The 13,413-nt window shown below is 43.8% G+C and overlaps 2 protein-coding genes across 6 annotated transcripts in view; both read left to right on the top strand.

Moving 5' to 3' along the window:
• The window catches only part of LOC136430805 (cilia- and flagella-associated protein 46-like), a 35,597-nt gene extending 34,948 nt beyond the window's left edge, over nt 1-649 (top strand). For all 5 annotated transcript variants that reach the window (XM_066421769.1, XM_066421767.1, XM_066421768.1 and 2 more), the window contains one exon: nt 157-649. In XM_066421769.1, the coding sequence (XP_066277866.1) occupies nt 157-236 (80 nt within the window). In that variant the 3' untranslated portion in view covers nt 237-649. The remainder of the gene's footprint in view (nt 1-156) is intronic.
• A 944-nt stretch (nt 650-1,593) lies between these two features.
• Nucleotides 1,594-9,372, top strand: LOC136430804 (uncharacterized). Its single transcript, XM_066421763.1, has 8 exons — nt 1,594-1,864; nt 2,314-2,379; nt 4,052-4,226; nt 5,776-5,921; nt 6,570-7,598; nt 7,781-7,960; nt 8,100-8,327; nt 8,441-9,372. The coding sequence occupies exons 1-8, from the start codon at nt 1,730-1,732 to the stop codon at nt 8,756-8,758; spliced, it is 2,277 nt and encodes a 758-aa protein (XP_066277860.1). The 5' UTR covers nt 1,594-1,729; the 3' UTR covers nt 8,759-9,372.
• Nucleotides 9,373-13,413: the final 4,041 nt, after the last annotated feature.

Genomic DNA, 13,413 nt, shown 5'->3' with positions numbered 1-13,413 from the left:
TAGCATGCCATATTGTAGTACTGTACATGTGTCCCTGCTGCTGTACCTTTGCAACTCAATTTGAAACTTCCACAAAACGAAATGACTAGAGAATTAAGTTAGAGATAATCCTGTAGTACATTGAAGACTCACCAGGTGTCCTCGTGTTGTGTGCAGGTCAGGAGGATTTCCCCACCGCCAGCCGTCAGTGGTTCAGCATGGTGGTGTACGGCCTCCCCAACCTCATCCTGACATAACCCTGGCTGCCATTGTCAACAAGGAAATAGCAAAGATAAACTCTGAAATCTTGTTAACGGCATTCTTAATTTGTTTGTGGAATAGTCACTACCTACGTGTGCACATGGGATGGTTTTTGTAAGAAATGTTGGGAATCTCTTGGTGAGTTTTATCAGTGATTGAGGCTCCAGATGTGAGCAACTAGTATCTCTATATCTACTTAATCACCAGCTATTGTCAAAGAAATATCACTTAAAGTGTTTATCATTCCATTATCATAGTATATAGTGAATCACAATGACTTGTTTTATGGGTTTGTTTGTAAACGGCTCCTTTGGAGGACAGATTTACCAGATTTCTTGTCATTTCCATATTTGAATAGAATTTCAGAGCACTATAACCAATACAACAATAAAGTATGTACAACATTGAATGTTTCTTTTTGCCATTTCGCTTCTGTATTTGCAAGTTATGTCCAATATTGATGAAACAATAGACCATAGTTTGGTTGAGATTCGCACTGTTTTGAAGTCATGAGCAGCCTCACCATGATGCAGGTTGGGTTATTTGAGATACCTGCCAGGGGGCACTGCTGTACAGGGTGGAATATGATGATCCAGGTCAAGGTAAAGCAGTGGTCAATTGAGGTGAAGCATGATGCTCTTTCAAGTAGCTACTAGTAGTGCAATGTGGCTTCGCCTCTCTTACAAGGGCGCCACTAGAAAGCAGTGTTAATCACTGAGCTGGGCAACCCTGGATAAAAATGACAGAAAAAAAATATATACCTACTCCTCTCAGTAAGTGCATTGGGTTCTTTCACAGGCACAGGTTTTATACCTGATGCCCCCCGTAAAGGTACACAGGCCACCAGCTTTACATCCCTATACAAAAGGACAAATATAACCTCTCTTAATTGTACCTGATCAGTAGGGTTCGAATCTTTGACCTCTGGATCCACGGATCCAAATTTGATAATTATGGAGAAGTAGCAAGGCAGATTCTTCGAGACAAGAAATAGCCAAATGCTATTGCTGCAACCTGAAGCCCATTTTCAGGTAGAAAGAAAGCAAATGTTAATGCTTGACTTTTACCTCAGGATTCTTAATCAATATGCGATCGACTTGCTCTTTTAAGTTCAGATTGCCCTTGAATTAGAAAACTCAGAAACCCATTGGCAGTGGTTTAGGTCAAATAGCCGATATAAAACTCTTACTAGAATGTCACATAAAACTATGCTTGTTTCGTTCTTACCTAATATGTAGTGTATGATGCAATATTTGCGTTGAGACTACAAGAAAAATCAACATTGACGTCCTATTGCATAGTCTCCTGGTAATGCAAAGCTCTTGTAGAGTGTCAATTACCGTAGATGTCTATGTAAGAGGACATATATCTCAGGCAACATTATTGAATAGGTGCCTCTCGACACGTTCGCTGCAAAGTACGAAGGCAAATTGTGCAGAGACAAATAAATGAGCTGCGTAAACCAGTCCAAAAGTGTGGCGATGACGTCATGGGAATCCCCCACCCACCAGAAATCTACAGAACGTCACGAGTGTACGAGCGTGAGGTGCACAGAGCACGTATCGTCTTGCTGGAAACTTGCACGGCAAAACTTTTCAAAGACATGATGAAGTGGTCCAAACAGGTGAGTGCACCGCTTATATACTTTGCCACCGCGAACATAAATATTCTTGTACTGATGTTGAGGTTGGCTGCGGAATACCCTGTTCGCACGGATGTTCGATTAAAGTGTTTTCACCTGAGAGTAGTATGGACTGAACTTTTAACGACCCACTCGAATGCTGAGGTTGTACACACATTGTATATTCACCATGTTGTATTACTACAGCCAGTCACTACCCATCTGAGTAATGAGGCTGTTAATGTTATATATGAAAGGGCTTAGTCCACGTTACAGATAGTTTTCCGTGTTGTTAACGTTACATACTCGATCACTTATCATTCACAGACCTTTAAATAGGCTTTGGTATGGCAAAAAACATTTTCCCAGTCAATGTAGGCGTCATATGCGATAAATGTCGACATGGAAATGTAGGTACATCGTTGAAAAGGTTCTATTATTCACTCTTTCAGGCAAGGATATCGATGTGTTGGTGGATACTTCTTGGAATTGGCGTCTTTATTTTACCGGCAGAAAGTGTAAGTATTGTGAGTTCGTTAACCCCGGAAATAACACTTATCAACTAATAAATGTAGCACGCGTCAGTCTTGTTCAAATGTGTGACTAGGGACGGACCAAGAAAGATCGGGTGAGGGCTGCATAATGGCAGTGGTCAACATTTTTTTCAGGTCACGGCCTCATATGTTTTCCTTACTTTGTCAACTATATGTGCAATCAGTTTCTTTATTCTACCGATGATGTCTTCTCTTCTACTTCTACACGCACCCCCCACAGTCACACGGCCCTCCGTGGTTCGCCCCTTAGATGACGTCATATGAGAACATGCGCAGGTGTCAAGGCGTGCCGGTACCGCGTTAATGATTTAACTAAGACGTATATGGGCAGGTTATGGTGATTTATCGTTCAGGTTATGGACCATGACATTTGCTGGGCTGTTACATTATAATTACAGGCTCCGCTTAAGTATGAAGTAGGCAAATTTAAACGTAGTGGCAGAATAATATTTCTGGAAAGTTGTACAAGACGAGAGCAAGACTTCATGGCGGCAAGCAACAAAGAAATGTGCTTCTTTCTTACAACTGCAAGAGAATAACAAGTTATTCAGCCTATTGACGCAGTATTTTCAAACTTTTTCTGCAACCAACAATTCTGCTGCAATGCAAAGAAAGAATTCTTTCGATCTGATAGTTACTATAGAAACAAAGAGAACAAGATTGGCAATGATAAAAAGACATTGCCATGGAGACGGAGGTTGTTGTTTTAATTTTTACTGTTCCCCTTAGCTATTATGCTTGTATATGTTATTGAAGCAGTGTGTGCACAATCTTTATCAGCACAAACTTGATGCAGTTATGACCCGTTCCCAGAAGAAGGGCATTAAATGTTATAGTTGTAAGGACCAGCATTAAGACACCTAAATATATTATAACAGCCACACACTGTTTTAGAAAATAACATCTGAGTGGTCATGTATACATACGCCGGACACATCTGGTCAACACATGTGGCTGCCTGCCTAGCGTTACGAGGACGAACGTCCCCAGGGGGCCTGCATGTCCCACTTTCTACCCTTTTTGCTGCTGACTAACATTCCAAACATTCTTATGGGATTAAGATTCCTGTAGACAAATGCCTGACTGTACAATTCCTAGAATTCTTGCAAACTGCACACAATACGATACCATTAGGCTCGCCCCTGTGGCGTCGCCAAAATGAGGGTATTTTTGGTTTATAATATGGAATTTATAATATGGTATGTGAAGGATTTCATTTCTCCGCATGAACCCCCCCCCCCTCCATGCAATATGGCTGACAGAAAGTTGGGGCAAAAAGAGGAAGTGAAACCATAGTTGCCCCAAGGAGTATGTTTGCATAACCGGTGACTCATCGTGATACCGCTTATATCTGTTGCATTGTCTACTAGATAGTAGAGTAAAAGTAATATTTATTCAACGCGACAGTGTGAAGCCAAGAATTTCTCCGCCTATCGTTCTGTCGTTTTGAACACTGACTGAACTTCACTGAAGAGATCAAACTGTTATCGTACAAATGGCAGAAAGCAAACATCCATTGTTTTTTTACGGCACAGTTTTTTACACTTCATGTTTCAAAATGGCGTCAACAAAAGCTTTTTTCTTGCTGTAGACGTTGAAACTAATTCAACCCAAACACATTTCTTCATCACCCTAGGTCCACGGCGATGACGTCGACACAACAACGATCAAGATGGAGGGACAAGAACCAGACAATGTTCTTCTGTTCCCGTCATCCTTTACGCCAGCAACCGGGATGGAACCCATGCCAACTTTTGGTATCGCCATTTTGGACAAAATGACCAAGCCCCGGGCTTTCATGCCCGGAACGGGTAAAATCAACCTCTTTTCTCACCCCGTAGAAACGTGTATTTTGTTTTGCCTGAGGTGGGATATTTTTGCGCTTTGGCTGGAGGGTGGAAACGTTTTACAAAATACGTCAGTACATCAATTTTCTTTTATTGCGTCGTCTTTGTTCTGTTCCTTTATTTGTTACCCACCTATAGCTTGGCTGTGGAAAAGATTTATAGATATGACGTTACAGAAGGCATGCCATGTTTTTAAAAACAGTCAAGAATACAGCGTCGAAAGCCCATGTAATCGCACTGTATTAGCAACATATATGCGCATTATTACTCCGGGAAGGAGGTGTGACCTCCTTCTGGGGTATTGGGATTGCTTTTGCTTGCGCGTTCGCAGCTATAACTCACGATCCCGTCGTCGTATCGGTGTGTAACTTGGCATATAGTGTGCCTGGTTGGGTGTGGTGATGCACGATGTCTTAGTTACACCGTAACTACTTTTATCGTAAATGCAATACTGTAATTGCACCCCTATAATTAATGCTATGTCCCACTGCCCTGCCGTAGACACCGTGCTATAATCCGTTCCGCTTGAGTAGAATACTTCAGGCAGATACGGGGTATAATTCTTTCCAACCTGCTGTGATCGTATAGTCACTGTTACATTGAAAAATAGACAACGTGCATCACCACACGCAACCTAGGAAACGATAGACCAAGTTACATACCAATGCGGCAACGGGAATTGTGAGTTTTGGCTGCGAACATGTGCCGGGTGAGCTCCAGTCTGTGTATTAAGTATGCCGTGTCCCTCGCAACTCGCATACAGTATGTGCGCACGGGACGGACGATGTATTTTTACGCACAGTGTGAAAATGGCAAATCTCTGGACCTTCAAACTTACCACACTTGTAGTTTATAATACGGAGGCTGTGACAATGTAAAAAGTTTACACAGGGGATGAAAGATTGTTGAGAAATATCTCTCAGAAAAGTGCGCGCGCCAGTGTCACTTCCGGGTGGTTAGATCCGGTGACCTTTGACCTTCGTGAAATGTTACGATAATATAGATTTGCCTTTTTTATTGCAAATAGCTTGATAGCTATAGATCAGGCTGGCCTGCAATAAATTGTGGAAAGAGGATTTACTGCATATTTGTGATTTCTGATGCATCTTAGTTGTAACTTGTAAGGCTGAATGGTTCGTTGATAATTGAAAAGGGGCCATCTAGATCTAACTTTGTGACTTTTCCCGGAATTTCTAGATCCCATCTGTGCCATGCTGTAAAAACATACTTTTCAGCAGGTTGACCACTCCTGTATTGAAAGAAAAAGATAAACAAACACTTTTTCTTTACTTGCTCTAAAACACTACTTGGACTGAGCAGAGATGCAATTTGTGTGGGTCAATACTTGTACATACCAAGGAGGTTTAAACCTCCTTGTACATACTATAAATACTTCACGGAGAATTGTTTTCCTTAAAACGATTATGAACGATAACAGAGTTTTACCCCACTGTACGGGCTTCTTCCGTTTATATTTACAATCTTTTTTCTTTGTCCAATCCATAAAACATAGCTAATCCAGGAGATGGTGGAAAAGACGAGAGTGTTAGTGTTGAGGCGGTGACCATCCCCACATGTCTCGGCGTGTTCGTCCTGCTGTTGATGGTTGGGCTCCTTGCCATGAAGAGATACGGGGGTACAAGGACAAACAAACATCAGGTAACATCACTAGCCTGTGTTTACACAATCTCTCTGGCGGAGGTTATTGACCCCCTCCGTGGTTACAGTCGGGCCGGCCGCTAGGAGCGCGATTTAAGTCAGGCTAGTAACATCACTGTCACAGGAAATATCATTTCATTACAGAGATCAATATGTAGCATGGTTCTGAAATGTTGTAATTCTCAAACGGGGAAGAAAACTTAAGATTCTTACCCTCGAGTCCGGATATTTCACCACACTTAATCACTTGCTGATTAAGCTGGGGTCCCTACTCTGAAAATTCCATTCGTTATTTTACAGGTATCTCACTAACAGGCTAAGCACCAAATCTTGGTGAAACGTAATCCAGTACGTATACTGTAAATGCATTTAAGTTCGCGTGGTTTGTATTTCGCGGTAGGGAGGAAATAGAGTGTTCATGGTGGTTTCAAGTTCGCCTTTGAAACAATAGTAGCGCTACAGTCATAGGTGGGCAAAAATGTCGCGGTGGTTTTAAGTTCGCGCCTAAACTTAAAGTTCACCGCGAAAACCGCGAACATTTCTGCATTTACAGTATTTTCTACCTTTTCGTATAGATAGATAATATCATATAGATAGTAAAATTGAAGACACGTTTCAATTACTTTTTTATTTGATATTTTCTGACAGAGTTTGGAAGAGGTTATAGAATTCAAACGTACTCCAGATGGCAAACGACGCCTAGCGGTGCCAGACCAGATTGTGAATTCAACTTTCCAACCACGGAGCACCTCTGAGTCGTCGCTGGAAGTTTCAGTCGACTGTACGTCTCCTCTTATGGCGGCCACTGACGAGAATAACCTGGCGGTGGCAGACCACGCCGTGGACTCTACTTCTCTCCCTAAGAACACCTCTGAGTTGTCAATAGAGGTCGATTGTACCGCTCCTCTCATGGCCAACGCTGACAAAAATAACCTACTTCACAATGACGGGTTGTCCACATGGTCCAAGGACGGTTCACAGCCAAATTCTCTAAATCTCTGGCCCGCTCTCCCTACAGACACAGCTCCCGTGACTTTTCAGAAAATGACACCATCAACCCTCTATATCCATCAGTTTTCCCGCCATTTCGACCACGATGGCGGAAAGCTAGCCTTTCCGAAGCTGTCCGACGTGGAGGTCATCATCCCCCGAGGGGCCATCCCGAAAAACATAAACGGGAAGCTGGAAGTCGAAGCCCGAGTGGTTAAACCGGAAGTCAACTTGAATCTGGCGGCGGCGGTCGTGGAGCAGAAACGTTGCACCGAACATGAACTTCAGCTATCCCCAGCAGTCGAGATACTGGCGGAAGGAATGCTGAAATTCGACAAGCCTGTCACCATCCGAATCCCGCACCGAGCCTGCATCGACAAAGCCGATTGGTCACCACGAGTGCAGTGCAGCGAATCACAGGTCGGCTCTCAGATGAAGTGGAAGGACATCCCTCCAGAGAGCAAAGACAACAACTCGGCTGTTGTGGACTGCTGCTATACGTACGACGCCAGCTACGTTTACATTAAAACTACGCACTTCACGACTTACGTGGTGACGGGGTGTTGTAAGAAGCGTAAGCCTCTGGACCTGCAGTGCGTCGTGTTCGGGCAGTACGTGGAACGTGGGGAAGAACAGGAAGTCATATTCAGGGTGTATCTGTGCGACACTATAGTGGACCACCGTCAGGTATGTTCCCTTTGCCAGCTTTGGCTTTAACATCATCATGTTTTGTTTGTCAGAAGCTTTAGTCGGCCTACAGGCCGCTTTTCATTGAGGTCATGATGGGTATTGTTGTAACTAAATGACGTTGGACGAAGAGCAATTGTCAATTCCAAATAACCTCTTTGCTGTCCCGTGTCGTCCCCTAGAGTCTGGAGAGCGATGAGGGACAGAGCGGCGGGCGGGAGGTGTGCATACCTCGCCCGCTGAGCTTGGCTGATGGGAAGAGCGACATTGTCGTGACGTTGTTGGATGACGTCAAAAGGAGCCAGCCACCTAATTGGCCTTGGACTGTGGACAGCCTGCATGGAAGACAGACTAGTCAACAGGTATCTTAATCGGAAACATCTTTTGTTGGTTGGTTGGTTGGTTGGTTGGTTGGTTGATCAATTCACTCATAACAGGCTGGCGTGTGAGCACATGTGCTAAATGTGACGGTAATTTCACCATTCATATTTGATTTTCCAGTCCATAAAGGTCCAGAGCTGCATCAAATGTATCAAGTGCAGCCCAGCACGCAGAGCACCGTTCGCCCAGTTCATCTGCAAACCGACGGACCCGACTGTGAGACAGTCCCACATCGTGGCGTCGTTCGATGTCAAACAGGACGTCATGAGGACTTCACGACGGAAAAAGACTGAGGTAGACGATATCGCATCCCTGATCATGAGCGTACGAGACTTTGAACTCGCAAAGGTAAGTGTTCAACCAAGAAAAGCTCTTGTGTTACTTTTCTTACGAATCTATCATTCCAAGTCATTGATGCATACTACACCTAAATCTACACATTCTTTCATTCCCTTGTACAGCAAAGGGGCAAGACTGCCACGTGTCGGCCGTTACAAGAACGGGACCTGGCCAAAGTCGCTGAACTCATCCCGAGAAAGGAGCTGAATCCCTTAGCCCGGCATCTCGACCTCACCGATGTAGAGATACAGGTGATAGAGAGGGACCACCAGAATGACGCCAAAGAGCAAACGAACCAAGTTCTGCTGGCATGGAGGCGGAAGGAGGGAAGTAATGCCACTCTTGACAAGCTGCTCACTTCCCTGCGATCTTGTGGTCTCAACAATGTTGCGGATGACGTAAGCCAAATGCATGCTTCAGAATATGTTTCAGTTGCATGAAGCTTAAGGTTCAAACTTTGTTTTGAGCATCTTCGGAGTTTTTCTTTCATAGTGCTATTTGGTACTGAGTGCTCAGTGGCGCGAGTTGAATGACTGCACCATTTTGACCAAAGCAGGCTTTCCTTGTACGTTGACTCTGCAGTTTGATGTTCATCTAAAGTGATAACAACTTACGAATGGTCTTAATAAAGATCTTCTACTGCTTTTAGAGTGTCTACGAACGTATAGTTTGTACGTTCTGAAACTGATAACTATACGATTTTAGCCTATCCGCTTAAAATCGTTCGCCGTGACTGCGGAAAGAATTGAGCCAACACAACGGAATTTCAAAGAAAGACTGTAACAAGATTGATTTTCTTCCCGGGGAGACTAGTCGATACAGAGATGGCTATCGTTTAGTAGTGATAAATGACGCCTTTTAGAATTAATGCATAGTCATGCACGGTAACATGGGTAAAGGCACATAATGGTCCGTATATTTCAACCTTTTAGTTGTTAATCTTTGTACGCAGCAACATGACTGAGTAGTAAAACACGACCAGCTTGTACAAGGCAGTTATGTCTGATTACAGCAATAAAGTGTCTTGGGTACCAGCGTACTCTCTAAAAATGTACATGGTTATGTATGTATGTATGTATGTATGTATGTATGTATGTATGTAGGAGTCGTTAAATGGGAAATAGTAGTAAGCTGCCAAAGCAGACCGACCAACCAACCAACCAACCAACCTACCAACGAGCGAACGAACGAACGAACGAACGAACGAAGAAACAAACAAACAAACAAACCAATTTGCCAACCAACCAGCTAGCCAGCCAGCCAGCAAACCATCGCGAGTAACAGTTTCCCCTGAAGATGTGATATCAGACTGCTATTTGCAACCCATGTAACTATAGTGCCTACGTGACTAGAATGCTGATGTGTTTCCCAACATTACACCAACACTGGCCACAGCGCCTAACGAGGATCATCAATTCCTCAGAAATCTGGGTAGTCATAATACGAAAATTCACCAATAGCACGAAACAGTCGATATCGTGACAGTGGCGCGCGGTTTCGTGGTCGTCTGTACCGCAATCGATTCTAATACCCTAGTGCCCCCAATAGGTATCCGCTCACATCAGGACAACTAATGCGTCGGTCACATTTGCACCGGGGCCCGAAGGGGGTGTAGTCCCGGCTGGGTCCCGACGCCACCAATTTGTCTCCCGGTGGACTGTCGGGTACTGATGGGATACCTATCGGTGTTCGCACGATTAGCTCACGGTGTCAATTTGTTACCCTGCCCCGGGTTGATTTCAAGTCTGAGTTAAAGTCACCCGGGTCCCGGCCGTGCCCCACAATAGACCGGTAGCCACAGGATGTCCCACGGGCCCACGTAGGGTTTACGCCCGAAAAAAACAGCCCGTACACTCCCCGTCGGGGCCCCCTTTTCCAATTGTGACCGTAACGAAAGGGTGGCACCCCATAGCTAGAGGCCTCCCACTTTCCAGCTAGACATTATACGAAAGGGGTCACGTCTTTAGATGACCTTCACTTTAGTGACGGTGTTTAGTGGTGGGCCGGTAAGGCCGTTCGTGTCTCCCCCAGGTTCACTTATATATACTGCAAGGATTGCTGCATGGATCCACTATTAGGGTCTAGTGGAAATGTTTTTATAACGCTCGACCTCTTTACGCGGGGAAGCTTCGGGAAGAAAGTGGTGAAGATATTACTTCTAAGACACTAAAAGCAGTATATTGCCCATTCCATTTTCAACAGCCTTTTAAGTGCTTTCTTTCTCCGACCTCTTTCTCCGACCAGATTGGCGGAGAACTACTCTTTCCAAGGCAAGACATATGGGACTGATTCGTCCTTCTATATTTTCGCAGTGGTTGTCCTTAGATGTCCCTGTTTAAGTGTAGGAGAAAATTAGTGTAGTATAAACTAGCTAGCTATAGGGCGTCATTATTTCGATAAGAAGAACGAATGCCATGGAAATGCACCCTGGAGCAGTTAAGTATGTATATTCTTCTGTCAATAGTTTTTTCAAAGTCATAAGCTTAGTAGAACATTTGTAAATCTCGAATTCTGAACCATCTCCCGCTCAAATGGGCTATCGCTCGTACAAACCTACCACCCTGCATGGTAAGCTCGCCGCACTACGCTGAATACAGAACCTGCTCACTCAGCCCTTTAAAAGACACAATAATGGGTTCAACGACTTCTTTACCATAACTGGGCACGTTTTCTTTGGCGTCCGCCGGCACCACAGTACTGCTGGATGATCCAGGTCATCACTATATGTGCACAGGAGACGTTTTCATATGTAACTGTCTTGTGTTTTTACAGTAATTTGGTTATACGTCTTTATGAATAAGTGCAAACGAATTTGCCACAGATACAGAATTTCCTATGCCATGGCGGCTAGCGTATCTATCTGTATGAAAGGTTGTTGGCATCAGGGCATGCCTGATGGGCGCATGGCGTTATGACGACCTATTGATATATAACTCATGTACTAATGTCAGTGACCGCCAGGTCCTTCGGAAGCAGGAAGGTGAAATAGGGATTTTATGATCTCTTAAAAGCATAGACCCAGCGCCTGGCCGGAAGGAAGCATTTATTGGTAGTCACCACGCGACAAAGTAGACTTTCCCTCCAAAGGAGAAGATACCTACTACTCCAAAGCCGATTTATCCGCATCTAGGTAAATCGCCTTTCGTCAGAGCGAGGTAATCTCCAAGCAGATGTGGGGAGCGAACATAGTAAGGTTTATTTGGGCTGCCTAGGCTCTGTTTGTGTTGTATTTAGGTTGACCTACTACTACTACTTACCATTGTCATTTATACCATTATCATTATCATGTTTGGTTGGATCTTAATCTACAATTAGTTGTTAGTTAACGTTTCATTTGATTGTTGGCGACGTGCTGTAACATGTGTGTTATTGTTGTCACTGTAATTTACTACTGCAGTACTAGTGTTTATCTACTGTTTACTGCCTTTACCTCATTTGTTTGTCGTTTTTGTGGTTATGTACTGAACGTCTTATTCATGTAATCGTTGTATTCTGATTATGATATCTTATTGGCCTTTATGTTGTCTTACATATATATAAGCCCATATTGCAAGACATGATAATAAACTTTCATTCATTCATTCATTCACCACTACTACCTCCTCTGTCTCCCTCTTTCTCTCTCGCTGTAGCCAGGGGGCAACTGCGAGGAGCCTCTTGCTGACAGCTTCGGCCTAGCCTGTCCACATGGCACACATGCAGCGTGCCTGAGTTGGCACGCGGTTTACTCTTCCTGTCACTCACCCATGTTGTTGTTCCCCAGAAGACACCGAAGATGTCACGATTGGCCTTGGCGTGTTCTCCGCGCGTTCCGGGGAGGCCTTTCTTTCTCGCACATTTGCCTTGACCTCCATCCGCGGCCGGGGAAGGAACATTCGTATCGTGCACTCGTTTGTGAAGACATGCTGCTCATGATAAATTGCCGAACAAGTCAAAGTTATGTTCCGTGTGGCTTTTGATCAAAGAGATGTGCAACAGGCAGCACAGGAAGGAACATGACACCAGCAAGGTCAGCGACCCAACGATCTGATTATAGTTGACAGTTCTGACGAATTCATGATTAATTTCATTTTGCCAATTTGACATCGTGCTTGTGAGTTTGTCTCCCAGGCAGGAAGTGCGCTAGTGAGACTGCTCTCTCAGTAAACCTGGGGGAAATTTTACGCATCGAAACCTTTGCTGAGATAAGAATGTAATTCTCTCCGGGAAGAGTAGCTGTCACGTAGGTATTAGGTAGACAGCTAAAGGAGAGGGTTGAACTCTAATGAACTCCAACGATCATTCTTATCAAAGACATCCGAAATAACGAAAGCACAGCCAGGTCTCACATTAAACTTAAGAATGAAAGTCCCGGGCAATTGGTGAATGCAGTTATCAGTATTCTTCATTGTGTTATGAAGAAACTATTTCGAGCTTGACTAGTAACTCATCACGAATGTATATCTTATGACTTTCATAGATATCTACGAATCTTTCTGTCTCAGCCAATCAGCACTGGATAAGGCATCATATCACACTGTTCTAGATGTGACGTAATTGCGTAGCAACAAGTCGTTGTACATGGATGAAGGGATCCCTTATCATGTGAAAAAAATCCATGCACACTATCACCGTGATTCTGAGGAATAAAAAAGTTTCTGCCATGTTTGTGTGTATGTATAGCTGTAGATGACCTTACAAAAGTCTCTGAACGTTTGCTGTGTCAATAAAGATTGTTATAGCGAAATTCTTTCCTCTTACCCCCGGACGATTTAGACAGGAATAATAAGTGGTCTCTTTTGCCAGAGACTAGATGGTCCAAGTACAAAATTTTGTCACGTGTCTACCTTCAGCTTAGCCCAAAAAAAGAATATCCACAGAAATACAATGTATCTTAAACCACCTTTAACTGTCTTGAACGGCTCATGCTAACCTCCCGCTGTTCTCTTCACGCGTACTGACGCTTTGTCTATCATATAGGTACAAAGCTCTGTAGCTCAGCATCAACATCACTAACTCTTGCATTTTCTATATTTAGACCGTTTCTATGGCAAATGAGAATGTTTAAGTAAGCTTTACACTTGACATTACCCTAGGCACTAAACATTGCTGTAAG

This window comes from Branchiostoma lanceolatum, chromosome 3 (genome assembly GCF_035083965.1).
Source record: "Branchiostoma lanceolatum isolate klBraLanc5 chromosome 3, klBraLanc5.hap2, whole genome shotgun sequence".
Lineage (NCBI taxonomy): Eukaryota > Metazoa > Chordata > Leptocardii > Amphioxiformes > Branchiostomatidae > Branchiostoma > Branchiostoma lanceolatum.
This window is presented reverse-complemented; position numbering and strand designations above follow the sequence as displayed.